This window comes from Myotis lucifugus, unplaced genomic scaffold (genome assembly GCF_000147115.1).
Source record: "Myotis lucifugus unplaced genomic scaffold, Myoluc2.0 scaffold_56, whole genome shotgun sequence".
Lineage (NCBI taxonomy): Eukaryota > Metazoa > Chordata > Mammalia > Chiroptera > Vespertilionidae > Myotis > Myotis lucifugus.
Window position 1 is genome coordinate 2,488,977 of NW_005871104.1, and position 21,607 is coordinate 2,510,583.

Genomic DNA, 21,607 nt, shown 5'->3' on the forward strand with positions numbered 1-21,607 from the left:
TGCTTCTGGCACGCCCTGCAATCTCTCCCAAATGCCCTTCCATTCAGCACAAGCAGCAGCCTAGGCATCTGTCAGTAGATGAATGGATAAAGAACACGAGCTACATATGTACAAAGGAATATTACGCAGCCATAAAAAGAATGAAATCTTGCCTTTTGTGACAAAATGGACCTAGAGGATAGTATGCTAAGTGACAAAAGGCAGACAGAGAAAGAAAAAGACCATCAGTTTTCAGTTATATGTGAAATGTAAAAACAAGGACAAAGAAAACTAAATGGAAACAAGCTCATACATACAGAGAACAAATTGGTAGGTACCTGATGGGGGTGGGGGAGGTGGAGGCTGTAAAAGATGAAGGGAATGAAAAAGTACAATCAGCCAGTTATAAAATAAGTAACGGATGTAAAGTACAGCAGAGGGAATGTGGTCAATAATATTGGAATAATTATGTATGGTGTCACACGGGTCCTAGACTTATCATGGGAATAACTTTGTAAGGTTTGTATGTCTAATCACTCTGTTGTACACCTGAAACTAATATAATCTTTTATATCAACTATAATTTAAAAATCCATTCTAAAAATTGGAAAAATTCACATAAACTAGAGTGCTTTGAATTTCTTGGGAGATAGAGTCTCATTTAAATGGGTTCATGGCTTATACCTCTCAGTTGTTTAAGCTTCTCCTGGGCAACATCAGTGAGGAAGACCTGCATATTTAGGCTTACTTGGAGGCTGTGTGACTTTAGAGCCAACACATTCCTTTGCTCAGCCTCTCTTCATCTGTGAAGTGGGCATTATATAATATGGAAATAGGAACAAACATTGGAGCACATACAATAGTCATGCGTGGCTATATATTTTTTTCTTTTTAAATTTATTTTATTTTATTTTATTGCCATGTGTGGCTATTTAAATGAAAATTAATTTATTTAAAGTTTTATAAGTTTTGATTTGAGCCAAATTGACAACAGATGCCGAAGAGAAAGATCTCAAATGCTCCCTAAATTTAAATTGATTAAAGTTAAATGAAAAGAAAATTAACTTCCTCATTTGTACTAACCCCATTTTAAGTGCTTGTCCAACACCCATATAGAATAACTCCATCATCACAGAGAATTCTAAGAGAGATGGTCAACATACACCACACACACACACACACACAGACTCACATGTGCGTGCATCACATCACACACACATCACAGGAAAGGAGGTAACAAATGCAGTGTAGAAAACTAAAATAGAGTGATGAGGAAGGTCTGAGGTGACATTTAAGCAGAGATCAGAATGAAAAGGGGAAATCTGGAAATGATGAGCTAAAGGAATGGGGATCTAGGCAGAGACACCACCAGCAAGAAGGTACTAGAGTAGGGATACATTTGAAAGAACCACGAGTGACTGGAACCCCATGGACAGGGGAGAGATAGAAAAATATGAGAGTTGGGCAGAGGTTAGATCACTGGGCCTTTGTATCTAGGTTAGGAGTTAGATTTTTTTTTGAAAGAGTCATGAGAGGCTTGTAAGTGGGGGAGTGTCATTTGCCCTTTATGTCCTTCCGCACAATTTTGTTAGTTAAATGCTTATTTTACCTGTATCTCTGCTTGATAGAATAATCCTGGACTTTTTTTTTTTTTTTTTAAATATATATTTTATTGATTTTTCACAGAGAGGAAGGGAGAGGGATAGAGAGTTAGAAACATCGATGAGAGAGAAACATCGATCAGCTGCCTCCCGCACATCTCCCACTGGGGATGTGCCTGCAACCCAGGTACATGCCCTTGACCGGAATCGAACCCGGGACCTTTCAGTCCGCAGGCCGACGCTCTATCCACTGAGCCAAACCGGTTTTGGCAATCCTGGACTTTTTTATCCTTAGTATACTTGTTAGCCTCACTATAATAGTAAAAACTATTTAATTAAATTAGAAAATCCTTATCACTGACCTATTGGGATTTGGCAGAGTTTCAGCGTATAACAAAAACTAGTCAAAATCTTTTTATTTTATTTTATTGATATTGAGAGAGGAAGGGGGAGAAAAAAGAAATAGAGAGAAAGAGAAGCATCGATGTGAGAGAGAACATTGATCAGTAGCCTCCAAAACACATGCCCAGACTGGGTATCAAATCTGTAATCTGGATACATCCTGCCCTGGAACAGAACCCTACACCTTTTGGTGCACAGGTTGTTGCTCCAACCAACTGAGCCACATGGGCCAGGGCTGGTCATAAAATCTTTTGCCTCCCAAATAATAAGGCATGACCTGTCTGTATGTGAAGCATTTCAGAATATGTCTCCTAACCTTTGGTGGTAGTTGAGGTAGGGTCAGTAGTGTCCACTGTAAGTATATAAAGACAAAGCATAAAGGGAAAGCAAATATCTAGGCTGATATAATCTTTCCAAACCTCAGCTTCTTCCTCCAAGGATGGGTTAATAACAGCACCTGCCTAAGGGTGAAAGTAAAATGCACAGAGCCTATGACACAGTAAATTCTCCAGAAATGGAGGCTGTAGTATTCATGCATATTTAGGTTTAGTTCTGAGTTTGATCATTACAACAATCCTTTAAGGGAGATAGAACAAGTGTTTTTGGTCCCATTTAAGGAATGAGGAAATCAAGGCTTGGCTCAACTTAGTAACTCACAGATACCCAGGTTCCTAAGTGGCAGAGCTGGGATCTGAACCCAAGTGTGGAGGAAACTCTTTCTTGATGTAACTGCTGTCTGTCCCACAAGCTGGACTTCGCCTGGATCAGAGGTTGCTTTTCACAACCCCCCATTAGAGACTGTCTGATGACAATTGATATATGCCTAAGTCAGTGGTCGGCAAACTCATTAGTCAACAGAGCCAAATATCAACAGTACTTCTTCAAAATAGACTTGCCCAGGCCGAAAATTGACTTCTGCGCATGGGCCACGAAGTTTCAATCACACTGTACACGCGCCCGCATGTGGTATTTTGTGGAAGAGCCACACTCAAGGGGCCAAAGAGTCGCATGTGGCTCGGGAGCTGTAGTTTGCCGACCACAGGCCTAAGTGACCATTAGGACCAGTAGAATGAATGGTCAACCGGTCACTATGATGTGCACTGACCACCAGGGGACAGACGCTCAACACAGGAGCTGCCCCCTGGTGGTCAGTGTGCTCCCACAGCCAACCTCCCTCAGTCCCTTCCCCTGCCTGCTGGCCCCAATGGCCCCATTGGGACTGGGCAAGACAGCCCGATCGCCCCGATTGCTGGCCAGGCTGAAGGACCCCACCCAAGCACTAATTCATGCACCGGGCCTCTAGTTCTAACATAAATCAGCACCCCTTCCTTGCTTGCTCCTATGTTCTGGTCCCTCGTATAGGCCCATTGTCCTGATCTGGTTAAGCATTCTAAAATTAGAATAGCTTTAATTAAGTGAATTTATTATTTTAATTGATTTTTAATTTTTGTTATTGATGTGAGAGAGGGGGGAGAGAGAGAGGAGAGAGAAATATCAATTTGTTGTTCAACTTATTTATTATTTATGCATTCATTGGTTGATTCTTTTATGGAACTCACAACCTGGCCTATCAAGATGATGCTCTAATCAACTGAGCTATCTGGCCAGGGTTTATTTGATGGATTTCAAATATCAAAAGTAAACTGATACAGCCAGTTTGGTGTGGCCCAGTGGTTGAGTGCTGTTCTATGAACCAGGTCTCGGTTCTATTCCAAGTCAGGGCACATGCCTGGGTTGTGGGCTCAATCTCCAATAGGTGTCAAGCAGCAGTTAGCCAGTCAATATTCCCTCTCATAAACAATGTTTTTTGTCTTTCTTTCCCTCTCCCTTCCTCTCTGAAATCAATAAAAATATATTTTAAAAAAATAAACTGATACAAAATCAGAATTTTGTTCTTTGTGTTAAAATAAAGGTATAGAAAACAAAGGACACAGCAATAAGCCCTAAACTTGCCATGGTCCAAGGAGTTATGATGAGGACACCAAGCCGTTTTCCCCTGGAACAGGGACCATTTAGTAGACTCTACAATGGGATTTTCCACCAGGATAGGTCTTCACATCCCTGCGTGGGGAGGAACTGCTTAGCCTCTGTTGGGACCCTGTCATTCTAATGCAGTTGAGACCCATCCATTGAAAGGGGAGAATGGGTCCTCTTCTGGCATATTTCTTCTCCTATCCCCTTCCATACCCCAGAGAGCACAACTTCCTGCTGGACAACCTGTGGTTTACACAGCCTGGCTAGGCTGCAGGTGTAATTCTCAAAGAAGGAGATCTCTCAGTTCAAGTTCCTAGTAAATTTTTGTCTTTCTGACCCCAGAATTCTGTTGTGGTATCCAGTTATGGGGAGTGTGTGTGTGTGTGTGGGGGGGGGGGGGGGTGCGGGGGTATTCATTATCCAAACCAAATGCTGTGGTTTTATACGCGATGCATCTTATAATATTTCTTTTTTTTGATAGTACATATGAAAAGTCAAGTAAATAAATGATCTGGCCACAGCCTAGGTGACCTACTACCCATAGGTTTAGGGCCTAGGAGGCATGAAGAAAAACTTTGTTATTAATACTTGGGCTGCTTCTTTTAATTTGTCTCTTTCCTCGTATGTGTCTGCACTGTTACTGAGAACTGGGTCTTCAATGCAGTCAATTAGCAATAAGTGAGCTACCTCCCTGCCACTGAAGTCGCTGCTGACCTGTAGGTCACCTTGCAGAAGGGAGGAGGCATGGGAGTGTAAGAGCCGGTCATGAGGGGTGAAGTGTGAGGAGAGACTGTTCTATGACGTGACTTCTGTTTGTCCCACAAGCTAGTTCAGACCAGAATGGAGGCTGCTTTCCACAACCCTCCCCTTTGATTGTCTGATCATAATCGATATTCATTCTGACATTAATCGGTATCATGCTTTGCCTCCTGCTCTGCACCAGTTCTTGGAGCAGGCCTTTGTCCTTTCCTTGTCAAGCATGTAAAGCAATTTCCAATACCTGGTAGCATTCATGAATAGTATCTGTGACTGTCCCTTTACTCTATATAATTCTTTGTTCCCTGCGAAGAAGTGTGGGCGTCCATTTGGTCTTGCGGTCACCAGAGAAGCTTGCATGTGAATTTTTTTGGCTAAACTGTTAGTTGCCAGATTAGAGTGGCTGCTTCTTTTGCCAGCCTCTCTCTGCCCCCCATTTATGACGGTAGACTTTCAGTTTTGGGGCTTTTCTCTGAGTCTGTGTCTATGAGCACTAGGCCTGGTCCACATTCTGCTTTCTGTAGTATTCTCCTGATATCATTCGATAAATGCAATCTGAGTCGTTGCTTCCTGTAGCATGAGTGATGAAACACAGTGATTCACATCCTGACTTAATCCTTGTTAATAGATAACTTGGCAATATAATTGAGGCTAGGGACTAGCCATTGTGGCCACAAGGCAAGAAGTACCCTCTACTCACCAAAGGGCCAGTAGACGATCATCTCAGAGCCCAAGGGCAAGTGCATCAGGACCATTGATGGACTGGTCTTTGCTCTGGTGTCCCCCCACTGAGCCTGGCTCTCGTTTCCTTCCTGTTTCCTCCCTAATCTCTCTGAGCATCGGGAGTCAGTGTGGACTTTACACGTGGAAAAGGAGCTGGGAAATAAGGGGCTACTTCCAAGGGCAGCTTTGACTGTCTGTTGGAGGTACAGAGCTCTCAGCCACCCTGAGCTAACAGAGACCTGAAGCCATTGTATGTGGTCTCCCATCCATAGCAGGGTAGGCTCATGTGATGCATGCAGTTAAGTACAAGGAAAAGTTGCAATCTGAGAATTAAGATGTGTCCCCATACCATCTGGTGGGGGCACACCAAACAGTCCGTTTCTCTTTCCTTTAGGCAGATACCGTCATGCCTCCTTGGGTAGCCTTCCCCAGCCTCATACTACTTTGGGCAGGTAAGTGATAGGTGGGCTGGGGTTTGGAAGGCCTGGGCATGGGGCAGTGTAGGTTGTCTGTGGGTGTGGTGGAGGAAGGTGGATGTGCTTGGACTCTGTTGGAAGGTAATGGGTCAACTAGTGAGCAAAGAACCAGGCTGAAACAAAAAAATTTCTTAAATGGTATGAATCACAAAATCTAAGGCTAAGTAGAACACTTACATGTTGCCATTTCTATTTAAGAAAAAAGGGGGTGGTGGGTAGTTGGGTATACATGGACTTTTTACATGGATGTAAGAAATAGTACCAGCTTTTTCCTGGTGTAGGAGGGGATGAAAAGAAGAGATGGTGCCAGAATGGAAAGAGACATTTTGTTTGTTTTTCATTGTACATTTTGTGTGTGTTTTTAACTATGTGCAAATATTGTTTTTAAAAATAAGATATGTCATGGCCAGTATGGCTCAGTTGGTTGGGCATCTCCCCGTGCACCATAAGGTCTTGGTTCAATTCCCAGTCAGGGCACATGCCCAGGGTTTCTGACTGGATCTCAGGTAGGGGGCATGCAGGAGGCAGTTTATCACTGTCTTGCTATCACATCAATGTTTCTCTCTCTCCCTCTCCCTACTTCTTTCTCTAAAAATCAATAAAATATTTTAAAAAATAAAAATAATATATAGAGTATTCTATATATATATATAGGGTTATTAATGCCATTACCACAGGAGAGAGTTTTTGTTTTTAAGCGGCTTAACTTAGTAGTTGATTGAATGTTCTCCAATTCTCTGGGTTCACCATGGGAAGTGGGCCTCGCTCAAGTGCCATGCTCATCTCTCTCTCTCTCTCTCTCTCTATATATATATATATATATATACACACTTTAACAGCCAGTAGCTCAATTTTGAAAATATATTTAAATAAATACCGCCTTTATAATTATTCAGTGTGTGTATACACTTTTTGGGACACCCTATCTCTTAATTCAAAACATTCTATGAGATAGAGAAAATTTTAGGAATAGACACAACCTAAATTTAAAAATAATAATCATCAGATGTGATGTGATTATGGGGAAAAGTTCATTTAAATTATACTTCCATACTAGATTTTTAAGTTAGCATGCTTTATTTGTAATCTACAAATGATATTAGGCAAAATTAAATATTATAGGAATCCAGAGAAAAAATAGACTCTTACTTTACATAACAATCTATTTTATTCTCAGAGCATTTTGAGACTCATAGCCCAGTCTTAACATGGCACTTGAGCAAGGACTGATTAGTTGGGGTATGTAAGTACCACATAGAGAATATAGTCAATAATATTTTAATAACTATGAATGGTGTCAAATAGGTACTAGACTTATTGGGATGATCACTTCATAAGTTATATAAATGTCTAATCACTATTCTTACACCTTCAACTAATATAACATTGTATATCAATTGTAATTTAAAAATAAAAAACTTAAGTAAATACGTAAGATTAGTTGGTACATCTCAGATTTCATTTAAGGATCAACTTGACTGCATTTGACAATATAGGGTTTTAAAAATATGTATATTTTTATTGATTTCAGAGAGAGGAAGGGAGTACATCAATGATTAGAGAGGATCATTGATAGGATGCCTCCTGCATGCCCCCTCCTGGCGATTGAGCCTGCAACCAGGGCTTGGGTCCTGACATGGAATTGACCCTTGCCCTCCTGGTTCATAGACTGATGCTTAACCACTGAGCCATACCAGGCGGGTGAAATTATGGGGTTATTAATGCCATTACCACAGGAGAGAGTTTTTGTTTTTAAGCGGCTTAACTTAGTAGTTGATTGAATGTTCTCCAATTCTCTGGGTTCACCATGGGAAGTGGGCCTCGCTCAAGTGCCATGCTCATCTACTCATAAGAATGACTTCTACTTGGATTTTTTTGGACATGATCTCTCTAACATCAATAAAGTATATTTTCAAAAAACCCCATTATTGTTCAATGCAATCAAGTTGGTCCTTAAATGAAATCTGATGAACAAAATAGATCCAGAAACATAGAAGCATAGAACAGACTGTGGAATCTCAGAGGGGGAGGGTAGGTGGATGGGAAGAGAGCAACCAAAGAACTTGTATGCATATATGCATAACCCATGGACACAAACAATAAGATGGTGAAGGTCTGAGGTGGGGGCAAGGGGGAGGGGAAAGGGGACATATGTAATACTTTCAACAATAAAGATTTAATTAAAAATATGTTTTTATTGATTATTTTAGAGAGAGAAGGGAGAGGAAGAGAGAGAGATAGAAGCATCAATGAGAGAGAAACATCAATCTGCTGCCTCCTGCAAGCTCCTACTGGGGAATGAACCCTCAACCCATATAGGGTGACCTCTTGGTGCATGGGACAATACTCAACCAACTGAGCCACAGCAGCCAGAGCCCCAACAATAATTTAAAGAAAACATTAGCTCTGCTTATTTTTATGAGAGATGGGTAATGAGGTGACTTCATTTGGAATAGACATTTTTAAAATTGCAATAAAAATTAAAACTTAATTGCAATGGCATTTTCAAATGTATTTCATTGAGACAGTAATTGGATTTAGGGAAGGGGAAAAGCAACATGTATACATTACTTATTTAATAATCAAATACCTGTAAATGCAGAATGAAATACATTCTCATGTATTGATAGAGTGTCATTTGGTTCAAATATTTTGGAAAGAAATTTGAAAAAAGTAATTCTGCTCTTCGTTCTGATAATTTCTATTTTAGAAATTTATCCTATCAGGAAACAATCCTAAATAAAGAAATAAGTTTAATAGCCCTAGCCGGTTTGGCTCATTGGTAGAGCGAGGCCCATGGACTGAAGGGTCCAAGATTCAATTCTGGTCAAGGTTATGTACCTCAGGTGCAGGCTACAACCTGGACCTGGTCAGGGCTCATGCGGGAGGCAACCAGTTGAACCAGTTGATGTGTCTATCTCACATTGATGTTTCTCTGTGTCTCTCCCCATCCCTTCCATGTTCTCTAAAAATCCACGAAAAAGTATCCTAGGGTAAGGACTAACAAAAAATAGAAATAAGTTTAAATTATTTGTTGTTTACAACTATCAAAAAACCAAAATGCTGATAAAGATGTAAAGAAAAAAGTGATAAAAATTTTTAGATTTAAGATTAAAGTCACATGATTACAAATGAAATAAACCATATCAAGAGAAGTAAGTGGGCATAAATGTAAAATTAAAATATTGAGGCCTCAGACTCTATTTTCTTTTTATTTGCAGATGCTGTAGTTTCTGTGTCATATGTGACTGGAGTGGTGGGTCAGTCTGTCACGCTACCCTGTATCTTTTCAACAGCTCATGAAATCTCACCCATGTGCTGGGGTCGAAGGGCATGTCCTTCATTCAGTTGCTCAAATGAACTCATAATGACCGATGGCTACCATGTTACCTTTGAGAAGGACAAACGTTATAGGATGAATGGAATCATTTCCAGAGGGAATTTGTCTCTAACCATACAGAATGCAGCCCTGTCTGACACTGGCACCTATTGTTGCCGTATTGAGTTCAAAGGGTGGTTTAATGGTTATAAAAAGAATATATTTTTGGAGATAAAGCCAGGTGAGTTTATCTTCATTTGCTCACTTCATGTGCATGAACTGAGATGTTTACTGTTTGGTAGTGATATTCTCTTCCTTTAAGAAAGAAAGAGGAGGTTCCTACAATCCTGTTTTTTAATAACTTTGGGGAAATAGAATTACTTACGTGTGTAGAATGAAGTGTTAAATAACCTAGAGCAGCCGTGGGCAAACTATGGCCCGCGGGCCGGATCCGGCCCGTTTGAAATGAATAAAACAAACAAAAAAAAAAGACCGTACCCTTTTATGTAATGATGTTTACTTTGAATTTATATTAGTTCACACAAACACTCCATCCATGCTTTTGTTCCGGCCCTCCGGTCCAGTTTAAGAACCCATTGTGGCCCTCGAGTCAAAAAGTTTGCCCACCCCTGACCTAGAGTCAAGAGTGTAGACTAGAGGGCCTTCCCAGTCTGCAGTGCTTCAAAAATGCTGGATAGTTCATGAAGAGGCATTCATGGCTCCATAGGGAGATGAGGTGAATATTTTTCTCAAACTAAAATTATTCAATGTAAACAACTACACTTTTTCTCTGAGTTGATGTCACTGAAAATTTATAAAATGACCTTTCTTTCTCTTTTTAATATATTTTATTGATTTTTTTTACAGAGAAGAAGGGAGAGGGATAGAGAGCCAGAAACATCGATGAGAGAGAAACATCGATCAGCTGCCTCCTGCACACTCCCTACTGGGGATGTGCCCGCAACCAAGGTACATGCCCTTGACCGGAATCGAACCTGGGACCCTTCAGTCCGCAGGCCGACGCTCTATCCACTGAGCCAAACCGGTTCGGCCTGTCTGAATTTTTAAATGTGATATGTAATGGAATAAGTAGGAAACTTTACAGTCCTCCCAATCCTTTGATAGATATTTGAGCCTCCAATAACCAAGTCTTTGCTTAAGTTTTCTTTCATTTTTCACAGGCTCAGCTTACTCCTCACCTTTCTGTTAGAGCTTTCCTCACCTGCATCTACACTTATATCTTCCTAGCTTCTTCCTGGGGAAGATATTTTCTACTGATGAGGACAAGTTTATTACTAGATCTGTCTTGGTTTCCTCTTCTTTATTGTTCATTGTGCTCCTTTGATCAGATTTTTTGCATGCTTACTTTTTTCTCTATATTAGGTATTAGGTTTTTAAATGAAGGGAAAGGATTAGTCTGTATACTTCTTAAAAGCCTCTGACAGTAGCTTAGATCAGGGTCAGCCAACATTATAGCCTAGGGCCATATCACATTCAAAACAGGCCCAGCATTTTTTTTTTTTATAGATAAGCTTTATTGGAACAGCTATACTCACTCCTTGTACTAGCTGGACTGTGGCTGCTTTCACACTGACAGAGCTGGGCTGCTGACAATGAGGCCATAGGAAAGCCTAACACATTTACTGTCTGGCCCTTTACAGGAAGTTTGCTGACCTCTGCTTAAGACTAATGCCTTGCATATAATAGATACAAAAATTTTTTGAAAAAGAGTTTAGTCTGTTCAAGGCACAGATGGGCTTAATTCCAAATGAGACTGATTCTTTAAAAGGAAGAGCGTTCAAACCAATTGTCTGCTCTTAAAGGGTTTCTTTTATTGTGAGTAGAGTTGCGTTTGAAGGAAGCTATATATATAAAGGTACCTGTTAAGCAAAATGTACACATTCTTGAATCAAGCCTTCATTGATCTGCATTTTTGCCAGGCACTGGGTTTGAGCTTAATTCTAATGTCAGCACTCTCTGGGTAGCTCTGAGACCTTCCATAAGTGGTTTGGAATCCAACACCCTATCTGACCCTGGAAAGAGACAAAGATACTACCTGTCGTCTAGTCCACCTTCCAGCCAGTATATAAAGTGTCTGTGTGATCTTATCTATGCTAGTGGGTGTGAGTTAGTCCTCATTTAGGGTGCAGGTCTCTTCAGAGGGTATCCTCAAGACTGAAATGAATGCTATGTGTTAATTAAAATATTTTTAACTTTCTGGGCCTAAGAACTATTTTTAAATTTAGTCATTCACCACTGAGAGGACAAAGATAGGTCCAGGCTCTAGACATTTTCCCTGCCTCCCCGATATTTACAAAGACATAAATCTGATTTGCGTGGTTTGTCTTCTCAGAGTGCTTCAGTGTTAATCCTGGATATCCTTTATCCCCTCTGAACCTCCTCGTATATATTCTTGCAATACAGCTATCTCTATTTTCTTTGGCTTTTCTTCAAGCCCTCCCCTGTAAGGATCTCATTAACCAAGGACAGGAGGTCATAGTTCAGGGCAAATTAGTGCCCAGCTTCGCTTGAGGATAGTTTCTCATTGGTTGTCTTGATGTACAGGCCCAGCACAAAGCTCTTGTTCCCTGCTGCTTGATTAACCCTTGCTTTCATGTTGATTTCTAGCTCCACCTAAGGTCACCAGTGTTCCAACACCATCTAAGGTCTTCACTTCTGCTCCTACAACTCCAGCACCAACACTGAACCATAAGACAGGTAAAATGATATGTTTCTGAGGCTTTAAGCCTTCTAATGAGTGGATAAAGGCCACCAGAGTATGTGTTAAGGCAGAGTTACCATCTATGCTAAAGGTTTTTCCCTGGGTTCCATAGGGCCTCGTGTGATCTGTGAAACCTTGTCCTATATTACATGCATCTAATAGGTATCTTCAGAGTGAAGGGACTAATTAAAAAAAAAAGAAAGATTCTCAAAGCCTTTCATCATTATCCAAAAAACCAAGACCTATGATATTGGACAACGAATGATGTGGATTTGGTGCAGTTGGCACTGGTTTATGAGTAAAATCTATGTAATTCTAGAGAAGAAGGGAAATCTGAGTGGAATTCCTTTAGTCCTCTCTGAAGTTGGACCCTTCATACAAGGATAACAAGCCCACCACTAGTTTTACCTGTAATATTTTACTGAAAGAACCATTTCTAATCATTGTACCATCAGGTAGGTCTATGGCTGCTTTCACAATGACAGAGTTGAACAACAGCCAGACTACAGCCGCCAAACCCTAACACTTTCATCTGGCTACTTACTAAAGATTTGCTGACCTGTGCTTTAGACTAATGCCTTGCATGTAATAGACACTAAAAAATATTTGTTGATTTATGTTTTTTGCACATCATAGCAAAAATTGGCTTGATTCCAAATTCAACTGTATCTCTCCAAAGAAGAGCTTTTAAACCATTGGCCTCCTGTGCAAAGGTTCTCTTTTTTTCTAGTTATTCAAATTGATATTCAAGGAAGATTCTTGCGGAATACAAAGGTGCCTGGTGAGGAAAAAGTACACATTGTAGATCAGGCATTCATTGATGGCCTTTTGTGCCAGGCACTGTGTTTGTGCTTAATTCCACTGCCATCTCTCTCTCTGGGTAGCTCTGAGACCTTCTGTAACTGATTTGAAATCCTAAATCTGCTATGTCATGGAAAGAGCCCAAGTTATTACCTTTTTCATCTCTTAGTTGTGAAGGAATCATTGGTGGTCTAATTCACCTTTCAACCAAGTGTATAATGTATACATGGTCTGTGTGATCTAGCATATACTTGTGGTGTGAGTTAATTTAGGTGCCGGACTCCTGGGAGGGTATCCTCAGGACTGACTGAAATGAATGAAATTTATTGGGTAAACATTCTGGGCCTGGAACTACTGTTTAAATCTTAGTCATTCACCACAGAGAGGACAAAGTCAGTTCTTGGCCCTGGACACTTTCCCCACCTCACCAATGTGTAGAAGGATATGTAAATCTGATATGCATGGCTGGTGTCTTCCAAGTGCTTCCGTGCATAATCTGAGCAACCTTTTTCACATCTGAAGCTCCTGGAATCTATACTTTTCAATGCAGCTGTTTCTTTTTTGAAGGCTGGTCCTCAATCCCAGCCCGGTCAGATTCTAGTAGACTAAGGACAAGGACTCTGAGCTCAGGGGAGATTAGTGCCCAGTTCTGCAGGGGACAGTCTCTCATTGGATGTGTGTGTGTGCAGGCCCAGCACAAAGCTCTCATTCTCTGCTGCTTGATTAATCCTTGCTTTCATGTTGATTTCTAGCTCCACCTAAGGTCACCATGGGCCCAACATCACCTATGGTCTCCATGTCTGCTTCTACAAAGCCAGCAGGAGGGCAGCAGAAATTCAAGACAGGTAAACTGATGTGTTTTCTAGCCCTAGGCCCTCCAATGAGAGGATGTAGACAGCCGAGGGCATGTGCTAAGGCAGAGTTACAATTCTAGGGTATGAATTCTTTCTTGGTTTCTAAACATGGACTTCACAGTATCTTTGAATCTCTGTTCCGTGTGTGTGTGTGTGTGTGTGTGTGTGTGTGCGCGCGCGCGTGTGTTACCTCTAAGTACTTTTAGAGTGAGGGAACCTTTTTTTATTTTTAACAAATGAGATTCTCAAAGGGGTTTTTAATTATCCCCAAATCTCAGACATCTTGGACATCTAATGCAGATGGTGAGGATTTGGCCTAGTGGAGCACAGGTTTATGAGGAAAGTCTAGGTTATGCCAGGAAGTAGGGAAAAGCTAATGAGAGTCTGCCCTCATGTTCTAGACATTTTCTCCACCTCACACATGTTTTTGAAGATACATACATCTGATATGCATGGTCTTCAGAGTGCTTCAGTGTAAATTACAGGTTTCCTTTTCACCTGTAAAACCCCTGGGAAATACACTTTCTCATACAGCTGATTTCTTTTTTCCAGTGTGACTTCAAGCCCTCCCCTGTCAGAGTCTATTTGAGCGAGGACAGGAACTCTGAGCTCAGGGGAGATTAGTGCCCAATTCTGGAGGTGGATGTTCTGGAGGGGGACACAGTCTCTCACTGGTTTTGTTGATGTCCATGCCCAGCACAAAGCTCTTGTTTTTTTTTTTTTCCTGCTGGGTTTATACTTGCTTTCATGTGGATTTCTAGCTGCACCTGAGCCCACCAGGGTCCCAAGATCACCTGGGGTCTCCAACTCTGCTACAGCACCAGTTCGCCTGCAGAACATCCCAAGAAAGAAAGTGATGTGTTTTTGAGCCCAGAGGCCTTGCAATGAGAAAAGATAGACCACCCAGGCTATTATCATAAGGTGGAAGTATAATCTAGGATTAATGTTCTTCCCTGGGTTAGAAATTTAAGCTTTATAGTAGCTGACAATCCTCATTCCAGATTTGTTGTTTCCTTTGTAACTGTAAGTATTTTCAGTGAAGGGACCATAGTTTTTTTAAAATCAGATTCTCCAGGGGATTAATTATTAGCCCACAAGTCCCCAGACCATTTCTCTTTGACATCTAATGAGAATGGTGTGGACTTGGCTCAGTTGAGCACAGGTCCCAGGGAGCTTGAAGTGGAGATCCTTTATCCACTGTGAAGTCAGAGCCTCATCTGGAAGGTAAGGCTTCATCAAGATGATCATTTCCTCTGTCTCCTGTGTGACAGGATTCATTCTAAGTTTTTTCCTTTACAAATTTTAATTTACTTAGTATTTTAAATTACAGTTGATATACGATATATTAGTTTTGGGTGTACAACCCCATGATTAGATGTTTATATAAGTAACAAAGTGATCACCCTGATAAATTGAGAATCCATGTGACACCATATATAGTTATTACAGTATTACTGACTATATTCCCTGTGCTGTAGTTTACATCCCCGTGACTATTCTTGAAACTACCAATTTGTACTTCTAAATCCCTCGATCTTTTTCACCCATGAACCTAACCCATTTCCCATCTGCTAAGTTCTTTACAAGTATTATATTATTTGATTCTTATGCCAGCTCTACCCATTGTAGGTGTGATTCAATTCTGTTTTATATTTGTGTAAACCTAGGCACAGAGTCTAATTTCATTGTTGAAAGGCATATGGATAGAAAGTGGTTGAGTCAGGATTCAGTCTCCATTAGTTTGCATTTGGGACTGTGGGTATAACTACTGGATGGTGTTTCTCCATGAGGCCTGAAGTTATATTAGGATGATTTTGTCCTGATCTGACATCTTCACAGAAAAAGCCCTTTATATAATTATCCTGTCTTTTTATGTCACTCAGTGATAGTTTTGCTTCTAGCATTCTTTACTTTAGTATGTAGCATAAAAATTGAAAAAAAAATGCTGTTTATACTGATGACAAAGTAAATATGTGATTTAAGGATTTCAGGAATTTAGAATGTATGGCTTATTTCAATTCAGGCTACGTGCTTCACACCTCAAGTTTCGGATAGTTAAGTGTTTAATTGTAATACAAATAGAGAATAATTTGACATGAGTCAAGAAATAGCTTGGCCTCCTGTGGACTACTTTAGATTCAAACTTCTATTTTTAAGATTAAAAAGAAAACCTTTAGTGAAGATTCTCAAAACCTTCAAAACTTTTTGACTCCTTGAGGTTGTCTGGATTCTGAAGAGTAACAGAAATGTCTCAACCTCTTAGCCAGAGAAATCTGATGGAACATTGATTTTTCCTTAACTCCTATTGAGTCTTGTGTATATTTAGCCATAAGGGATCTGAAGCATTTGTGCTATAAGCTGAGTATGGAGGAGAGGGCATTAGGTTAAAACTCGGATTTTAGAGCCTTAAATGTATGTAAGAAAAATAGCTTTCTTCCAGGCAGCTGAACATACTAGAGAATCTGTTGACTCTATTCTTTATTTTTTTTAAAAAATATATTTTATTGATTTTTTACAGCGAGGAAGGGAGAGGGATAGACTAGAGAGTTAGAAACATCGATGAGAGAGGAACATCAGCTGCCTCCTGCACACCCCCCCACTGGGGATATGCCCGCAACCAAGGTACATGCCCTTGACTGGAATCAAACCCGGGACCCTTCGGTCCGCAGTGCAATGCTCTATCCACTGAGCCAAACGGTCAGGGCTGACTCTCTTCTTTTAAATATATATATTTTTTATTGATTTCAGAGATGAAGAGAGAGATAGAGATAAATAGATAGATAGATAGGTAGATAGGTAAACATCAATGATGAGAGAATCATCAATCAGCTGCCTCTTGCAGGCCCCATACTGGAGATCAAGCCCACAACTGGGGTATGGTACCTTGATGGGGAATGGAACCATGACCTTCTGGTTCATAGGGCAATACTCAACCACTGAGCATACAGGCTGGGTGTGTTGATTTTCTTAATATTGATTTAGCTTCTATATACTTAGTTTCACATAGTGTGTGTCTGTAAAAGTGTGTGGATTAGTCATCTTGGTTTAGTGAACATACATAAGTTTTTGACTTCATTTAAAGTAGAAATTCAGAAGAAAAGATCTGTGTGACCTCCTAGGGAATCCTTTCTAATAAAAGGGTAATATGCAAATTAACTGTCACTCTGTCACAAAGTTGGTGGTGCCCATAGCCACAAGATGGTGGTGCCCAGTCCTCTCAGCCCCACGGGGAGTCACCCAGTGGAGGGGGGCAGGCAAGGAGGCAGCCACTGAGAGCGGGCAGCGTGAGCAGCCTGGTGGAATGCTTGCTTCCTCGCTGCTGCGACGAGGCAAGTGTTCTGCGCCCGGCCTCTGATGGGCCTCTGGCCAGGCCGGGTCATGGAACACTTGCATAAGAAGAGAAGGAACCAGCGAGCTGAGCAGAGTCGAGTGGCCCCTGACTCCCGGGCAAGGTCAAGTCCGGGCAGCCAGAGGGTGGAGGGGGTGGAGGATAGTGTGACAGGAGGTGCTGGTGGTGGAGGCACAGGGGTGAAAGCCAGCCAAGAAAGAGGAAGGAAGTCCTTTATCAATGTTCCTGAGAACAGGGAGGGAAGTCATTTGCATTTCCCAGCCATGGATGGGCCTCTGGCCAGGCCTAGGAGCAGAACGCTTGCGTTGCCCTGGCAACGAGGCAAGCATTCCATGCCTGGCTCTGGATGGGCCTCTGGGCCACGAAGAGCCTCTGAGCAGCGGGCATGGAGCAGCCAGGCCCCACAAAGAGCTACTGGTTCACGGATTTGTGCGCAGGGCTACTAGTATTAATTGATTATTCATTGAATTGAGCCTTATGTTTATCCTGATTGTTTCCTAAGGAGTTGGAGTCTAGAGTTGAGCTTCATAGTACAGGAAGGAGGTGAGCACTGGAGCTAATTCAATGCAGAAACATTTACTTTTACATCCACTTCCTATCTATCCTCAGTGCCTCCAGCACATGTTCGTTTCCTAAAATATGCATGAAATGGTTGGATGTAAGATTAAAGGAGGAGGGGAGCAAAGAAAGATGCCCACAAGAAATCAAACTTGGGGAAGAAGTTAAGGTCAGGAGCCTTTTGCACAGACCTAAGTTGGATAGACTGATCATCTGACTTTCTTGTACTGTCCTGTTCTTTGTTCCTAAAGAGAGCCATGTCCCCACATCCTGTTACAGGGTTCAGTATTGGAGTAAAACATAAGAAAGGATGATGTTGAAATGTGAAGATGGTGGGAAAGGTGAATCAGGAAGACTGATGAAAGGCAATAAGGAAAGCCCAGGTTTGTGAATTCTTGTCCAGCCAGCACCACTAATTTGCTGTAAGTTCTGTGGTGCTCCCCGGAGAGGGAACATGAAGATTTTATAAGGAGGCAAGTGATGCATAGCGGTGTGCTTGAGAATTCTTAGTGACGCTTTTTGGTGAGAAATGGAAGATGAGTCAGATAACACAGGAAATCAGTCATTCAGAAGGAGTGAGCAGAATGCAACTGCAGAAGGAGCTGGGGTCACGGTCTACCAGGAACCTGGCCGAGGGTTGTGAATCATTACCAAGTTGAGAGATTGGGCAATGCAGTCACCTTGAAGAAACTTCAAGGCATTAAATATTGTGAGGGTGTATTCCGTGCTGGTACATATGTGCGTCTCTCTGGAAAGATGTGTGGATGGATAATCGTGAAATTGAATAATGTCAGAAAATCCAGATTGGGGTTATTGTGAAGATGGGATGACAGATTACTGTAAACTCCTAGGCCCTGTTTTAAGAACATGAAATGTCATTTGTATGAATAAAAGCTTAATCGGGTGTCTTACATAAGATGCACTTTTGTAGGCATTACGCATTTAGGGACATCTTAAAAGTGTGGAAAGTGTGAAATAATTCTGTCTATAGATAACTATCCAAAACATTATCTATCTCAGATTTACTCCTGATAATAAAAGACCTAGGTGGCAGTGCAATGCCTCAATGTTATCTTTGAATAAATTTCTAAGAAAGAGTTGAAGGTAATTCCCAAGTTTAGGTTTGTTGCCTATTTTTGTTGGGGCTGGAGATTTTTCTACAAATAGAACAGAGCTCTTTCATTCTTTTTATTTCAGAAACCACTTCATCTTCTCCACTGCAGACAACAGAAACCCCGCCTATTACACCACAGGAAGCAAGTACGACCACCTCAGCATTGAACTCTTCTTGCCCAACAGGTAACTGCATTTTCTTTCCTGAAGACCTAGAGCATTCAAAATTTGAAAGTCATTGACATAGAGTTATGTGTACATATTTTGACATGAGTGCCGACACTGGCCCCTCAGCTATGTGACTAAAACAAATGTCTTACCCTCTCTGAATCTGTTTTCTTCATTTCTAAATGGATGGAACATCACTGATCATGCAGAATCCTTGTGAGGATTAAATGAGATGAAGAGCTTAGGACATAGGTATAGGGGGGTAAGTGATAGATACAATAGCAACTATGACTATTACGTAGATGTCCAGAGTACATACCGGTGGCACTTTTAACCTGGTTCCATGAATGGCCTCTGTGCTCCTAAAATTATAGGTAAAACTTTTTATGGAATACATATTTTTCTCATAAAGAAGAAAAAAGGGATCCATTTTCACAGGTTCCATGACAGAATTCTTAAGAATCACACCTTACAGGATAGATTAATAAATGCTAGTAACTTGGTTTAATTCTTATAATGCCTGTTCCATTTGGCCATATGTATATATTTCTTGACCATATTTTTTATTCATTGTTTCTTTTATCACCAGAAAGCAATGCAAATATATTTCATGTTTGTAGTAAAAATTCAGTATTTTTTATAATTCTAACCAATTTCCAATTTCTTGTTGAACAGATGGGAATAGCACCGTGACCCAGCCTTCAGATAGCGGTTGGCAATACAATGAAACTGTAAGCAAATTCCTTCCTATTTTATTAGCCATATTCTCTGCTATGTTCCCCTGGAAGCAAGTTATATTTAGAGATTACTTCTGTAAGGCTAGCCCAAAGATTAAAGTTCATATGGATACAGGTAGACCAGCTTGTTAGAGATGCCTGATAAGTGATGTTTTACTCATACATACACACAACACTCACACATCACAGACTTTCTCCTGGCCAAAAATTTGAACAAAAACGAATGAACTAATTCAAGGAGAGTGAGCTAACATACCATTCCCAGGAAGACTTCAGTTAACATTAAGGGAATAACATGCTGTGAGTCGCTATGGTGGCATGGAGGCTGTTCCAAACAATTATATTATGTAAGTGAAAATGTGCTTGCTTTGAAATATGCCCCCCAATATCCTTTTCGAACCTGAATGCCTTCCATATAGAAATTTTGAGGCCAATGCTGAGATTTTCTCTACCTGATGTAATAAGTTTCCCCATAGGATGACTTATTAAGGTGTTAATGTGTTAAACAACTTTGTGATTGAGTAAGTGACTAGGAAAGAGTCAGGATTCTGACTTCAGAGATTAAACTTTGATGCAGCTAGAAGCTTAATCCTTCTCACTGATCTTCCACTTGCTTTCTGTTAAAATATCTACCTTGTGGGATCTTTTTAGTATTAGAACTAAGCTATGGAAAGAGGCCTGGCATGATGCCTGGCATGTTTTAAGCTTATTCTAGGAGGGGGATACTTACAAACTGCACCAGGAGATTTAAGCAAAATTTGCATTTCCACCCAATTGCACAATTTAAGTTCATTGTTAATCAGGGTTATGTCTATGAGCAGCCACTTTCAGGCCCATTTCTATAGACATGGATAGAATTTTGAATTATGCTTAAAACATAAACACTGTATCAAAGGCCAAATTCAATAATTCAGCACATTCAGATAGCATCAACAAGTGAACTTATATATGAACAAAAATTGTTTCTTTCTTTTAATATAAGAGGATGAAGCTTATTGAAATTTTAAAGAACAATATGGATAATTTACATATAATAAAGAGCAGCCTTTGAACTACACTTTGAGCTTTGACAAGCACATGCACCCACAAAAATCTAACTCCAAGCATATATAAAATATTTCCACATCTCCAAATACATAATTGAATTTCTAATTGTCTGGGAATTTCACCGTGGTTAGGACCTCAGGAGATCATTTGGTTTTGCCCCTCATGATCTAGAAGTAGACTAGAGCCAATAAAGATAAATGTGTCTGAGTATGTTATTTGAAGAAATGTTTTCTGCCCATAATTCTAACAAGATGCTTTTTCAATCTGCTTATATTTCCTTAGCACACGAGCTTGAAACAAAATAAACAGAGGAACACCAGTAAATTGTACATTGGACTCTCCAGTGCTGCCATGATATTGCTCACCATTTTGGCTGCCATACTTACCAAAAGTAAGTCGTTTGACCATTGTGCCTGAGGGAACAAAGTGAGGGTTCTGGAGCCAAACTACCTGGGTCCAAGGAGCTTCACACACCATGTACTTTTGACATCACATAACTTCCCTGTTTCATAACTTTGTTCCTTTTGTTTCTTAAAAATATTGGCCTGTAAAAAAAAAATATTGGCCTGTAAAGAAAAAAGGCAATTTAAGTTCTCCATAGGAGAAACAAAACACTAAGAAATAAGAGTTTGTTGGGTGGAGTTGGGATTTGGAAGGCAACAAATCACTGTACTAAGATTTGTTCCCTCTTCCTCCTTCCTTCCCCTCAAGACCCCATTTTTGCTCCCATGAAGGATAATATTGTTGAGAGTCTTACAACACTCACTTAACTAAAGAGGCAAATGAGACATTGGAGGGGAAACAGATTTCAGGCCAAGGCTAGAATAACGGGTTTCAAAAACTAGCCATGCCAGACTCCATGAAAGAATGACAACTGTCCATTTCTTAAAATGAAATATAATCATTAATAACTATATTAAAGTAAGTTTGGGCATGTGTGTGAATACACTAAACCAGTGGTCGGCAAACTGCGGCTCGCGAGCCACATGCGGCTCTTTGGCCCTTTGAGTGTGGCTCTTCACAAATAC

General features: G+C 40.6%; 1 protein-coding gene across 2 annotated transcripts in view; it reads left to right on the plus strand.

Moving 5' to 3' along the window:
• Window positions 1–21,607, plus strand: part of LOC106694411 (hepatitis A virus cellular receptor 1 homolog) — a 27,443-nt gene that overhangs the window by 1,275 nt on the left and 4,561 nt on the right. Inside the window, exons 2-8 of one of the 2 annotated variants that reach the window (XM_014456210.2) lie at window positions 5,830–5,887; window positions 9,133–9,471; window positions 11,859–11,948; window positions 13,506–13,598; window positions 18,712–18,813; window positions 19,471–19,526; window positions 20,862–20,970. In XM_014456210.2, the coding sequence (XP_014311696.2) occupies window positions 5,842–5,887; window positions 9,133–9,471; window positions 11,859–11,948; window positions 13,506–13,598; window positions 18,712–18,813; window positions 19,471–19,526; window positions 20,862–20,970 (835 nt within the window). In that variant the 5' untranslated portion in view covers window positions 5,830–5,841. The remainder of the gene's footprint in view (window positions 1–5,829; window positions 5,888–9,132; window positions 9,472–11,858; window positions 11,949–13,505; window positions 13,599–18,711; window positions 18,814–19,470; window positions 19,527–20,861; window positions 20,971–21,607) is intronic. The other variant, XM_023754086.1, reaches the window with a different exon arrangement.